The sequence below is a fragment of the Halictus rubicundus genome, chromosome 4, assembly GCF_050948215.1.
Source record: "Halictus rubicundus isolate RS-2024b chromosome 4, iyHalRubi1_principal, whole genome shotgun sequence".
In the NCBI taxonomy this organism is placed as follows: Eukaryota; Metazoa; Arthropoda; class Insecta; order Hymenoptera; family Halictidae; genus Halictus; species Halictus rubicundus.
In genome coordinates, this window is record NC_135152.1 from 19,254,717 (window position 1) to 19,270,250 (window position 15,534).

The 15,534-nt window shown below is 39.4% G+C and overlaps 1 protein-coding gene across 1 annotated transcript in view; it reads left to right on the forward strand.

Annotated features, from left to right (window-relative positions):
- The window catches only part of LOC143353716 (uncharacterized), a 224,093-nt gene that overhangs the window by 140,902 nt on the left and 67,657 nt on the right, over positions 1 to 15,534 (forward strand). Inside the window, exon 2 of the mRNA XM_076787240.1 lies at positions 13,545 to 13,648. Coding sequence (XP_076643355.1) covers positions 13,545 to 13,648 — 104 coding nt within the window. The remainder of the gene's footprint in view (positions 1 to 13,544; positions 13,649 to 15,534) is intronic.

Consider the following 15,534-nt stretch of genomic DNA (forward strand, 5'->3'; position numbering starts at 1 on the left):
TAATAATCGTATTTTCATTTGCTTAACCCAAATCTTCCAGAAGTTCTCATATCAGTTTACCATTTGTTTAGTCCAATTTTTTTTTCACTTCGTTGTACTGATAAATCTATCTGACTTCGATACATTTGTCACTGTAACTTCACATATAAGACGATGTTCAAAGGGAAAAATTATGAAAAAGATATTTATATGTACGAAATCTATTGCATTGCAAAAGATAAGCCCGCTAGTTTACACAAAACAATTTGCTCAGTTACACAAATCGAATTGTACCTAAATTATTTAAAAATTTGTGTGTCGACGAAAGCGTGTTGAATGTGTAATTAATTTGTATCTTGCAGTAAACACATGACTCTAGTTTCTGTAAATGGGAAGTGGAGTAGTCCGTGAACATTAAAAGTAAAATGAAACACCATAATTCATTAGAAAATATAATGAAGATCAGAAAGATGAACGGTGAAAAAAAAATGTCTACATGTGTTGGTAGATGTTATTCGAATTCGAAAAACAATGGAGACTTACGTTTGCTCAGTCGCGAGATGTCCCACGCCCTTTTAATAACTTAATGCGTCGGAACGAGTTCAACAGGTAAAAGAAGTGTTACCTGCGCGGTGGCGTCCTTCGATCCACAGACGAATTAGTCACGCGCTTCCAATGCTCGGTCGGCGGCAGTTAATGACCTGCAGCGTTAACAAACGACAACGCTCTAATTGATATCCTGCATCGTTTCACGTGCAGTTCAACGATTCTCTGGTAACGACGCTGCGACGAATCACCTTCAATCGAGTCGCAATTATTCTCGCATGACATCCGGAGACAGAAAAAACGAACACGTAGACTGCGCTCGGTACTTGGACAGCATCCGACAAGTCTTCACGATAGTGATCGAAAATTTCAATATTTTCATGGATCCAATTAACACTTGGAAAAATGAACCCTTCATCGTACGTCTCTTGTGAACTGTCCTACTCTATGTTGTTTATCGGGTTCGGAACGTTTTCATTTAATAAATCCTAACCCCCATTAAAATTTATTAAAAATTTAAATTTTACACTAAATTAAACTATTGAAAGCATTTTATTTTAGTAAATTTGACTGTGAAATTATTTTAATTTAAACCTAACCCCCTAAAATCTAATTTTACGAAAAATATTTCCTAAAAAAAGCTTCCTTATTATTTTTTATTACTGATTGATTTTATTACATCAAATAAGTTGTGATTATTAGTTCGATAAATTTGGTGTTTTTCTCAGTATTATCGAATTCACTCTAAAACAATGTTCATTAATTAAATCGGTATAAAAATCGCACCCCATTCATTTCAATATGTTGTTGTACATATAATAATTTCAAGCAACGTTCGAATCGGTAACAGATTTAAACTTCAACTTTAAACGCCGACAACTGCGAAAATTTCGAGCGGCGCGGCGGTGTATCTTCATACAAACTGCATGCTTCCATGTTGTTTGTCTGCAAGGGCGCGCCAGTTGAAAATCATAATGGCTCATGGTAACTAAAACACTGTTATTACTAAAATTACAGCGCGGCCAGCGATCGGTCGATTTTTACGGATTTTCACCCTGATCGTTCCGCAATGGCGGCTCGCTTCCGTTCCTGATAGCAAGAAATATTAAAGTGTGAGGGGCATGTAAATAATCTTATATAACCGTCGGAATGCACAGCGACGGATAAGCCTGCGTGACCACAAACAACATGGAAGTAAATTGTTCGGCTTACACGATCAATTTAAATATGGAGGTCTTCATTTTGCGCTGACGCGATACGTCAGAACGTGTTGGTCAGATGCAATACATTTCTAGTACTGTACAACTGGAACACCAACACTGTTCCAGACGTTTAATTCCGTTGAGCAAACCATAAGAACGTAAAGAAGTAATTGTTTGAAAAAATGTTGCACACGTTCGCTCTATGCGAACGCGTCGAGGAACATTATTTTATTTGATAAAAGCACGTGGACAAATCTCCAGCATAATATTGTTATATTTCGAGTAAGTCGCGCGGTATAAACGAATGTTTTTCTTTTTATCGTTGAATAAGTCTAATGGCATCGGTGTCGCATCTGGGAAATTGCGCAGTAGGTGTCTGCTTCCAATAAGAATTAGGCGACTGGTCGATCCTTGATCGTCGTAGCGTGTTGCTCCGGTAAATTCAATTTCGTCCTGATTCTATTATGTCCCCGTAAAAACTAGCCGGAGGATGATTAATTCACATGGCCGGGATATGAGAAAAGCTCATACTTAATATGTTATTCATAATGTTACACAGGACCCCGCTATACGTGTCCCCGCGATCCTTTTTCTTACGCGAAATATAATTACGCGATGGGAAATGTCCTAGATTTTTTCTTCGATTTTTAGGATAATTATTGTATAATACGTTCGAAAGAGTTTTACGAATATATAAAAAACTAAAGACACGATCAATTTGCTGCCTGTTCGCGTTAGATGTAATTTCAAAGCGAAAAATATCGCGGTAATAATATCATTCCTCTGCAAGAACCGTTACCTTTGCTCAGAAAAGTCAAAATTGCAGGAATTTACTCTGAATCGAGCAGGTATATAGCAGAAGCTATTATGTTTGTGTGTATAATCAATCATTGCGCTCGCGTGGGCAGGCAGCTTAAGTTCTATTTTAAATTTTAATTGAAGATCTCAGGATAATTGCCTAGATTGCTACATGTAACATTAAATTACTTACAAAGTACTATATACGGTTGAACAGTTATTATAATCGACAACGTTATTCCGCGGTTCTTTTGTTTCGGAAAACAGACCAAAACATATATTCATACTTTACAATATACAATATAAAGTATGTCTACACGGTGTCCCAAAAATGTTGTACTTCCTTGAAAGCAGAGATTGCTTAGATCATTTGAAGCAATTTTTTCCTTTACGAAAATGTTATCCGTGGCTTTGTTCAGGAGTTATTAACGAAAAACACGGACCAATCAACGCGCGGTTACAGCGGACAGATTCCGGCTCGGCCAATGCCAACGCTACACTCAGCAGGACCAATCGCTGAGCCGGGATCCCTCGGCTATGCCCGCGCTCTGATTGGTCGGTGTTTCTCGTTAATAATTCCTGAATGAAGCCACGGAGAACATTTTCGTAAAGGAAAAAGTGACTTCAAATAACCTAAGGAATCTCTCCTTTCAAGGAGTTACAACATTTTTGGGACACCCTGTACTTTGTGTTACATATTTATTGTTCTGTCGATTCGATTCTTTCATAAAATGTTTTCGTACACTGATTTCAAAGATTGGGGTCGTGTCTTTTTTTTAATCTATCAATTTTTTAACGTCTTCGTTTAATTAAAATGTATACATTGACTTAGATTTGTGTTTCATTATTAATTCCACATTTTGTGATTGCGCAATGTTTATGCATTATGATCAAATAGTAATTCGTGTATTGATATAAGAAAATTTTATTTGTTACGAACAATCTTGCGGCAAGTTTCTTTCACAAGTGTCCATCGATCGAGAGATGCAGATTCAACACTCTTCTTACACCCTGTACATAAAACGAGAATCTATCGGCCCATCTGCCACCGCGGAACATAAACTGTTAAATAGTGAAATAATAACGTGTTAAGCAGGCATCAGACTCATTTGAATTTAAGAGCCAATAACAACCATTTAGAGGATGACCGAATACTGAAATAAATCGGCCAATCGCTCGTTTGATCAATAAAATGAACGTACAAAGTATTTTACGAGCACTTTTCAAACATGAGGAAGAACGATTGGCAACGATCGTTTCGCAGGGTCAGACAGGCGAATAGAAATCTGTTGGGCAATCGACATCAATTGGACAAACATGACGAGTCCCTTTGTGTTTTAATATATTTGCAACTGTAAGTTGACCTATGAACTATAACAGCTTGCAAAATCTATGCATGGCATATAGACTACAAATATTAAAGAATGTGGATTATATTGTGGAAATTATATTTCACGTTTATTTAAATTATCCCCCCATCATATATGCCCCCCAGTGGAGGGGATAGGCGAACTAAGATCGCATAGCTCCGTTCGGCTTAGATCAAGACTCTACTGTACTCTATATTACTGCATATCCAAAACTATTGAGCTTGTTAACTATATTTCAAATGGGATATCACAAAAATTGCCAGCAATCGAGGCACTTTGACAAGTTCCAATGAAAGAATATTTTAACCAAGAAACGTTAAAAAATATTTCTGCAGATTTCATTCGATATCGTAAAAACTCGATGCTGACAGTATAAACAAACTTGTTTGTTCTTGGTGGTATTGTGTAAATGCAAATGATTCTTGTGCATATAAAATGTCTTTTAGAACCGCAATTATTTTTATTTCTAACCGCAACCAATATTTCGGACATTAATGCGAGTAACTCGACAATGCCATTAGCATTTGCATAATACGTCCTTATGAAGCCGTTCCGTAGAACATGATAGGAGCACATATCGCGTGTAAATATCTGCAGTTGCATACAAGGGCTCGCTGATCGTTGGATAATGTTTGAGGGGGAAAGAGAGTGACGGAACGCCATTAAGGAGATATCGAAAAATCCCTTTTCATGGCATTGTTAAGTAGCCTTCAATTTACGCTTGACGGACGTGTCCCGGTTTTGCCGACAAGCTCGTTCGCGAGGTGGCAAACAATTAAGCAGCGTATTAATTTATATAGCCTCGGTGGACTATCACGATTCTGCTTAATTGTCCTTAGAACATGTTTATCCGTCGGGCAGACAAGCAGAAAAACAAGCGGTAACGACTGGGCAGCCATCGGTCGCGTTTTCGATCGTACGAAAACGAGTTTGCGGGAGCCGTGGATAAACGAATGGTGTATCGCGTCGCACGACGGATTAACCAGATGCATACGGGAATACGGGAAAAATTCGGGATTGCAGATTAGTAATTTACAACCGAAGCGGAATCCGTCGCGCACGGAGTCATCAGGCGTTGGAAGCCGGACAGTTCCAGATCTGTCAATCCCGTTAGCAGGGAAATTACAGTTCTTTGGTTAATTAAGAATTTGAATCGGGCCGAGGATATCTCGATGCCACGGTTTCCCTTCACCTTATCCGTCACGCTCACCGGACACGATTACGATTTACAATCGGGAGGGACGCCCACTCGTTCCCCTCAATTCTGAATAAACGCAACGGCGGACTTGCGATATTTCATGGCGCCGGCTTTGCCAATCTCTTTTATTGTATTTCGTGCTTATGCATAAATCAACCAACTCAAATTCGTCGTTCAATTATCTTTTGAGTTTAACAAAATGCTGTTCAAACTCGTGCTTTTCGCCCGAGAAACTATTCAGTCTTATGGAAATTGTATGGAGAGAGATACAGTGAATTCTCGATATATGTCAACAGCATGACGTCTTGCCAGCGTCATGTAACGTCCAGGACACATAGCCGAGCCGTGTTATGTTTACCGAGGCCTCTCGAGCTTCGTGGCCCCTTACTGGGTATACCTCGCGGCAGTGGGGATAATTCCGCGACGTTTATCATCCAGGCCTTTGCGACATATATAGAGAAATCACTGTACGACGACTAGGAACTTCATTAAAAATTGTTCTCGTAAGCAATCAACCCTCGAAAAATGTTTCATGGAAAGAACTGATTTTATACCGTTTATTGACACGTTAGCCATTTATTAACGTTTTTTTATTGACGTTTAAACGAGTGGAGCAAGATCCAACCTGTGTATACATTTCTTTGGGACACCCTGTAGAATCTGTTTCTGTCACAGTAAAATTGTCGTTGTCGTATTTTCGAAGTTCTATTCAAACCAAATATTTTACTTAAAAAATGATTCTTTATCTGTTCTCATCCGAACGAGTTTGTAACGCGTTTGAAGAAAGAGAGTTTGACGAGTCGTACGAGGCTACGAAGAGTTATAGATTATCCGTAAAACGACTAAGTATTTCGAAGAAAACAACGTGTTTACATCGCGCATGGTATCTGATCGTGCCACGCGTGTGTAATTTTCAGCATGTGACACCATCTCGGAGCAAACGGTACGGACGTATTAGCCACGGAAAACGCGTGGTCGGAGAAAACGAAGAAAAGTGCGAGTCGACTGCGCCGACGCGACGGTTTCGCGCGAGCTGTCGATTCGCGGTAATAAATTGTGTTCTCACGACAGCCTTTTCACCCTCCTGGAGCGCGAGTCCCTCGTGCTGTCCAGTTGCGTTAGCACGGCGGCTGAGACAAAGTATCGGACGAGTGCAAAAGTTCGTGCCCCATTTTCAGAGGTCGCTGTGACCTTGTCGCAATTTTGTACGGCTGTCTTCTTTTTTTGCTGTCATGTTCCTAGCGAGTCATTTCAGCGTCAGACACGGCGGATTTGAGTCGATTTGTGATTGAGAAGAGCTTTTCAAAATGGAGAACGGAAAAGGAGTGCACCAGCGATATCGAGAGAAAACTGTAGTGACTATACAGTGATTTCTCTATATATGTCGCCAAGGCCTGCATGATAAATGTCGCGGAATTATCCCCACTACTCGGACGCCTAGGAGTCTAAACATAACACAGCTCGGGTATGTCTCCTGACATACGGGTTGACACACAGTGACTCCCAAAAATATTCGGACACTAGCTATAACTAACTTTACAACTTGATAATTCCTTTGTTAATAAAGCAATCGTCCCGGGAATTGTTTCTAGCAATAAAAGATCTATTAATGTTGATAAACATAAATAATTTATTTGAAAAATGTACATAAATTCCATAATAAAAATTAGTAAAAGAAATAATGTACCATTTTTGGCTCACAAAAATATTCGGACAATATTAATTTTTCAATTTAGATAATGTAATTTAGCATTACAAAATTTGTTTAATACTTCGTGGCATAACCATTTTGTTTAAGAACATGTCTTAACCTGTTTGGCATATTGTTTGTAATTTTTTAAAAATATTCAACAGTTATATTAGACCACTCAGTTGCAAGTCTTTGTTTTAATTCAGCTATCGATGTAATTGGGGTTTTCCGAATTTTTCTATCCAATTCATCCCATAAATTCTCGATAGGATTAAGGTCCGGTGATAGGGGCGGCGAATGAAGAATTTTGGGGCAGCGGTATAATAAAAATTCTTGCACAATACGCGACTTGTGCTTGGGGTCGTTGTCTTGGTAAAACTTAGAAGTATTATTAAGCCCCATCTTTTCAGCACTTTGAATTAAATTATTTTTGAGTATATTTAAATAATGATTTTTGTCCATGATACCGTCAATAAACACTAGGTTACCGACTCCATATGACGAAATGCAACCCCAGAACATTACGCTGCCTCCGCCGTGTTTCACTGTACCTCTTGTATTTTCAAAATTAAACTCTTTATTCGCTTTCCGCCGCACCATAGTTCTTCCGTCGGAATTGTACAGATTGAATTTGCTTTCATCAGCAAATATGACATGCTTCCACCATGTCTCATCCTTAGAAATTAGCTCTCTTGCAAAGGTTTTTCGTTTATTCCTACTCTTTTCGTGGATAAATGGTTTCTTTCTAGCTACTCTTCCAATGTAACCAGCTTGCGTCAGCACTCTCCGAACTGTTTCGGCTGAAACATTTTTGGAGCTTTCGCCTAATAGTTCACTAACTAGTTTTGGAGCACTTAAGCGCGGATTTTTTTTCACTTTCCGAATAATTTTGCTTTTCTCCCTCGTACATAAGAGACTTGGTATTCCAGTTTGCGGAATAGAATCAATGCGATTCTCAATATAAAATCGTCGACAGATATCTGCAGAGCAGTACTCTTACTTATACGAAGCATTGCACTAATTTCGCGATAGGCTTTTCCTTTTTCTCGATGAAAAATTACAAGCTGTAGCACATCGAAACTCGTATTCTTTCCTTTGCGACTCATTTTGAACGAATTCACGTTTACTACTGACAGTAGTGAGGTGGCGTGGACATCTAATGGTCCACGAGATTCTGTTTATAAACAAACGTTTTCCCGATCTTCGAATATCGCGTCCCCAGAAGGCGATTGCCAGAGAAATATAATACGTGTCCGAATATTTTTGTGAGCCACAAATGGTCCATTATTTCGTTTAATAATTTTTATTATGAAACGTATGTATATTTTTCAAATAAATTATACATGTTTATCATCCTTAATAAATGTTTTATTGCTAAAAACAATTTCCAGGGCGATTGCTTTATCAACAAACGAATTATTAAATCATAAAGTTAGTTGTACCTAGTGTCCGAATATTTATGGGAGTCACTGTATATCGAAAATTCACTGTATTGATGAAATGTCGAACGTGTTTTGCACCCGTTCCTGCACACACCCAACAGAAAACGCAAAGGGGGACCCAAAAAGGAGGCTTCGAAGGAGTTCGAAAGAAAGCATGAGCGATCGGTGTCGCCTTGTTTACATTCTTGCCGGATTTACAAGACACAGGTGTCACGGTCGGGCTCACGCTGCGCAGCTCTGATCGCTCGCCTAATCGTAGCGACAGCATCGCGTCCGCCTTCGGGCGAACTTTCAGATAAGCGGCAGCGCTTGGACACATACGTGGCGGAAGAGTATTCATGTTCCCTCGGTTCGTTAGCGACGAGTAAGAGCAATAGGCTAGAGACATTAACATTTTACATTCTTGCGACCAGAAGATATATTTCCGTTTTATCGGCTTCTAACTAGATTGCGGACGTTGTGATAACCGTGTATCAAAAACCGCGGAACGCAAAAATTCTCGGACGGATTGTTTTATTTCTTGTTGTCGTAATAAACCTTTTATTGATCAAACGGATTGGCTGTGTAATGTAGCATGTTAATCGTAACTGTTTACGATAATTCGTAATCATTTAACGACGTCCGTTGTAATCGTTTTAACGAGCTGAAAATAATAAAATAGTGTTTTAAAATTCTTGAAATATTTTCACTGTTTTTCGTTTGGTTTACACATTCTTGTCACGAATGCGTAAAATCCGTAGTCTAATTATTACACTGTACAAACTTGTATAATGTTGGAAAGTAGGATGTGTTGCCCACAGTTTCAATTGTCCTTTTTCATGATTAAAAATATTTCTCTAAGTAGCTTCATGCCGTCTTCGAGCTTCTCACCAGTGTCGCCAGATTAGGGGAATTAACTCGAATCGAGGGGAAAGAGTTACCCCCTCTCCGCCAGTACCGGATTAGTCGCGTGACACTTGTGACACATGCGCGACCGAGGCGAAACGCGTCACGTGATTACGGATCGATGACTTCGCTTTTCTGACCGCAAAGAATTCTGCTCTTGCGTATTTCTTGACTGACATGGATTATCACATCGACAGTGCGAGCCCCTAACTCCTTTCCGGACAGTCAACGCGATTCGAGAGAATATTCAACCAGACACTGACAGCTTTCCACTGGTTGACAACTTACTTCTATTTTTACGTTTTAATCGCTAGGCCGAGCGCGATAAAAACTTTATTTCATATTCTATTTACGTTTCTTAACATGTGTATAACCGATCGCACGTCTAAAATTACTCGTTTCACCGTCAATCACCAATGACCAACTGACTAATACCAATCATATCAAATTACTAATACTGGTCATTTTAATCGTTTGAGACTCGCGGTAAATAAATGACTCTAGTTTCCTTAAATCGAAATGGATCAAAATAATCCGTGAACATTAACGAAAGATGAAATGCTAATTTATTAGAAAATATAAGAACGGAAACAAATGTTGATCGGAGATGTGTTAAGTAACAACGTGTACGGACATTGTTCTTGAATTATTTAGAAATCACAATTTTCCCGTCACAGCATTTTTGTGACAAACTATTGACACCTGTAGATCGTAGCTTTTGAATTATAATGCAGTAATTGCAATTGATGCTCTTTCGCCCGCCCGCCCGAGCGTAATTAACAGAAGAGTATACCACAATCTTGTGGTTCTAATATGTATGTAGAATATGACACGCAATGAATGTAATTGCGGGACACCAATAAAGAGAGAGAACGATTATTAACGGCTTGTCCCGTCGATGTTATCGGTAATTGGCGGCCTTTACCGTGGTACGTCGGAACATTTGATTATATTGGTCCCTTAGCGTGTTTCGATTCCCATAATCGATACCTCTGCCTCGGGACCAATGAATACCAGCCGGTTCCCGAAAAAAAGATCATGAAAAATGGTTCGGATGTATACTTTGTATTTTCACTCGACGAAAAATACGACTGACGTGCACTGCAATCGAGTCAGAGAACGGGTCGAAGCGGACAGCATCCGGCCATCGAGGATGAATGGATCCATGGTTATTAGCATGCGGAAAATTTCTAACAGAAAAACCGGAACGGCCCGTTCTCGGTAGGCATTTTAATACGAGCCTTCGATCGATTTGCGAATAGCCGGGAAACTGGAGTGGGCCTTAGGTGACTCGAATCGTCCGTAGTTCCGCGTTCAGAGATGATTAGATGAGTTCGTTCGACTGTTTTTCACCAGCCATAAATTCGATACTGGGATGGATGGGTGATTTATCGCAGGGAGCGGTTCTTTGATTTAAGGGCTCGACGTAAAGAAACCTAAGTAGGGTCTTGGTAACCTTCCTGGATCACGTCCTTAAGAATCTTAACTATACACCTTCTTCGGTCATTACGCGCCTCGATATCATGAGGCGTCTTACGTCTCTTTTAACGTGCGAGATGTTATATATATATGTTACAGTGAAACACCGAAATCTGGAGAATGTCGACTTTCACCGGTGAATGTCAACATTCACATAGTCGCTTGGTGTATGTCCGAAATATTTGCTAAATACCCTTATTTCTGACTTACACCGGTAAATGTTGACATTCACCATGCACTAATGGTGAAGGTTGAACATGTTGGAGATTTATATTTTCTTCTCCGTAATTCAGTCGCTATAAAACGTCACGCCAAGTCGTGATTAATTTCGGGTTATGTGCGTTACGTTACATTTCCTCATAAAAAAGGTTTAGGGTTAGGATTAGGGAATCACTTGGGGGTAGAAGGGGGTGAATCGACTTTCGAGTAGAACTACGGGATTAGGTAAGGGTGGTATGCCCCTGGTAAATCCTCCCAAAATTTTGTTATTTTCTTCCTACGACGCTCGGTTTAGGAGATGCAACGATTTTTAGAGGAGGCGAAAATAAATTTGGGGAGGGCAAATCGACTTTTGAATAGGAAAGAAATGACCAAGAATTTAAAATACACAGTACATTCTACATGTCTGCTCGTTTACCCGCAATTAATGCATTTAACTTTTCAAGAAAAAGATCACGATTCACTGCAGTATCCATTTAGTATAAATTAGGGTATCGGAAAAAAAAAATTAAGAAAACGTTGCTCGCGTTATCAAAGCTTGCATAAGACTGACAAAGCTGATTGACTCCGAGCAGAACAAAGGATTTGGCGGGAGAGAGCCAGTCGCTTGTTTTTTTGACTCTTCTGTTTTGGACCTCCACCAGAGCATATCTGCGATTGTCGACATACACCGGACAGGGTCCGAATATACAACAATGTAATAAAATATTCGATCTTTCACCGACGTATTTGGTATCTGTTGACATTCACCGGTGAAAGTCGACATTCTCCAATTTCGGTCGTTCACGGTAACATATACAGTGACTCCCATAAATATTCGGACACTAGGTATAACTAACTTTATGATTTAATAATTCGTTTGTTGATAAAGCAATCGCCCTGGAAATTGTTTCTAGCAATAAAACATTTATTAAGGATGATAAACATATATAATTATACATAAAAATATATATACGTTTCATAATAAAAATTATTAAACGAAATAATGGACCATTTGTGGCTCACAAAAATATTCGGACACGTATTATATTTCTCTGGCAATCGCCTTCTGGGGACGCGATATTCGAAGATCGGGAAAACGTTTGTTTATAAACAGAATCTCGTGGACCATTAGATATCCATGCCACCACACTACTGTCAGTAGTAAACGTGAATTCGTTCAAAATGGGTCGCAAAGGAAAGAATACGAGTTTCGATGTGTGGCAGTTTGTAATTTTTCATCGAGAAAAAGGAAAAACCTATCGCGAAATTAGTGCAATGCTTCGTATAAGTAAGAGTACTGCTGCAGATATCTGTCGACGATTTTATATTGAGAATCGCATTGATTCTATTCCGCAAACTGGAATACCAAGTCTCTTATGTACGAGGGAGAAAAGCAAAATTATTCGGAAAGTGAAAAAAAATCCGCGCTTAAGTGCTCCAAAACTAGTTAGTGAACTATTAGGCGAAAGCTCCAAAAATGTTTCAGCCGAAACAGTTCGGAGAGTGCTGACGCAAGCTGGTTACATTGGAAGAGTAGCTAGAAAGAAACCATTTATCAACGAAAAGAATAGGAATAAACGAAAAACCTTTGCAAGAGAGCTAATTTCTAAGGATGAGACATGGTGGAAGCATGTCATATTTGCTGATGAAAGCAAATTCAATCTGTACAATTCCGACGGAAGAACTATGGTGCGGCGGAAAGCGAATAAAGAGTTTAATTTTGAAAATACAAGAGGTACAGTGAAACACGGCGGAGGCAGCGTAATGTTCTGGGGTTGCATTTCGTCATATGGAGTCGGTAACCTAGTGTTTATTGACGGTATCATGGACAAAAATCATTATTTAAATATACTCAAAAATAATTTAATTCAAAGTGCTGAAAAGATGGGGCTTAATAATACTTCTAAGTTTTACCAAGACAACGACCCCAAGCACAAGTCGCGTATTGTGCAAGAATTTTTATTATACCGCTGCCCCAAAATTCTTCATTCGCCGCCCCTATCACCGGACCTTAATCCTATCGAGAATTTATGGGATGAATTGGATAGAAAAATTCGGAAAACCCCAATTACATCGATAGCTGAATTAAAACAAAGACTTGCAACTGAGTGGTCGAATATAACTGTTGAATATTTAAAAAAAATTACAAACAGTATGCCAAACAGATTAAGACATGTTCTTAAACAAAATGGTTATGCCACGAAGTATTAAACAAATTTTGTAATGCTAAATTACATTATCTAAATTGAAAAATTAATATTGTCCGAATATTTTTGTGAGCCAAAAATGGTACATTATTTCTTTTACTAATTTTTATTATGGAATTTATGTACATTTTTCAAATAAATTATTTATGTTTATCAACATTAATAGATCTTTTATTGCTAGAAACAATTCCCGGGACGATTGCTTTATTAACAAAGGAATTATCAAGTTGTAAAGTTAGTTATAGCTAGTGTCCGAATATTTTTGGGAGTCACTGTACAAATGTTTTTTTGTTGGAAGCTGGAATTACAGCTGCTCGATTCCTATAATAAGTTGTACAACGCTAATCCGTTGATTGACAAAAACAATTCCCCCGGGGGTGCGGGTGGGGGGCATAAAGAAAATTCAAAAGTCGAAAGTAGGAGCCTAATGCTCGCCACCGTACATTCTATTGCGGCCAAAAGAGGAAAAGTGTAAATTCGCCTTTACGAGTAAGAAGGTTGACGGAAGCACGTGTATCTGACCAGATGTTTTCTTTTCGATTTTCAGCGATATTTCAAAGAACGTCCGTGTCCAGAGGTCAATTGAGGATCCAAGGTGTCGCGACTTGCCTGTACCTGTGCATGGATTCCTGTGGTCTTCTTTACGGCTCGGTAAGTCAAGCTGTCCGCCGGAAAAGTTGCTCTTCCTTTCGATAAAATCGCTTGGTAGCACGTCGCGGGGCAGACAGGCGGCGGGGGCATACCAGTCAGGAAGAAAATGAAGCGGCCGAGTGCCACGCGACGCCGACCGCTTCTCCGCCTCTTCTTATCCCGTAATACGCTATCGCGGCATCTAAATTACAGAAACCTACGCGTGGGGAAAAACGGATCGGCCACACGAGCCGAGTTCGTTAGGCTGGCATTCGAATTCTGGTTCCCTGATTCTTTCGCGTCGTTCGGCGTGGACCGAATGGTTTACGCGTCTGCGCGACGCGACGCGGCACGGCGCGGCGGCATCGACCTATCTGATTATACTCGTATTTTGTTGCATTTCTATTACCTGTTGCAACGGTCTCACTTGAGCGAACCAGTTCAAGAAACCCTCGCATACTCTCGCGATTACTTCGCGATTATTGTTAACACCAGAACCACCGGATGCGTCAGAATCGCTTGCTTCGGACTCTTTTCTTTTACAATCCAGCCGTTCAATGCAGAACGGAGTAACTCAATATTTGCCGGTTCGGTTTAACATCGTTCTTTATTATGTTTCTATATATTAACACTAGGTTTACGGGACCCGTCAAAATGACGGGTTCTAATATTTTTCATTTACGATTATTGAGATTGTGAAGATTCATCTACGTGGATTTACTCGACAAACTTATTTCCTTAGGTATATATTATTTAAAAAATGGCCGAAAACTTGGATAGACACATTCTTCTTATTTTTATAAAGTAATGTAAAATACTCACGTTTAATGCTCCGTGAACCTAGTGTTAAACAAAAATTGGTTTCGTTTGATAACGAGTAGACCGCGGATTTGACGCGTTTAGGACAAAAATGGGTAACTACAATTTAATGCGAAATTTTTTTGTTTTGCATGAAGATCCGCAGTCTAATAATGGGTAGTTTAAAATTTTAATTAATTTTGTAAATATTATTTTTGATGTTGAATTCCTTTGCAAGTCTGGTATCCCTTTGCAATGATAATAAGATTGAATTCATTCAGATTTCGCACGACTTTTATGTTAATACATACTTGAATGAAAAAGTGTGTTAAAAAGTTTCTCACGACATGTTTATAATTTCAATAATTGCCGTTTAAATAAAAAATGGCGCAAGTAAAAAATCATTGGATAATAAGCAATTAAAATTCAACAAATTATGTATTTTAAATGAATGCATGAAATTACAATATAATCGGAGAGATATCAAGTATTTTACTTCGGCTGAGAGCAGAAAATTTGCGAATTGTCGCACAACAGTAGAAGAGTAAACAAAAACCTGAGAGATTTAAAGAATAGGCTTGGCATACAGATCTTCGGAGTACTTTGTGCATGTAACATTCTATCGGACAACCATACGCGCAAGCAACATGGGCATGAGCGAACGCGAGGTGGGGGAATCGATGACTTGGGAGTGGGGGAAAAGTCCCCAGACGAAGCTTGTCATCCGAGGTATCGACATTACACGAAATCTGTGGTTCGCGTACACGATCAATTTCATCGGTGTTTTCGAGACTTAATTAAAACCAATGACGTTTGATCGAAATACAGGAGCAGCTGTGCAAGCCTGAGAAACAGGTTTAGCCCTTAACTACTATCGTTCCCCGTTTCGTTCTTCTTTTTTTTTTCCGCCGCGCCGCTGTAACTAGTACTGTACAAAAGGAATGCGTTCCCCTGGGGTTGATACACTCTTGACTGTGTACCATTTCGCAGGAGGATGCGTTTAATGGACGATTAATCTTGTTAGTCGCGCGATTTTTCCAGTGTGCTCCGGCGTGCACCCGAGCCTCGTGTAACAAGGAAATTGGAATTTGATTTGATTCGATTCGATT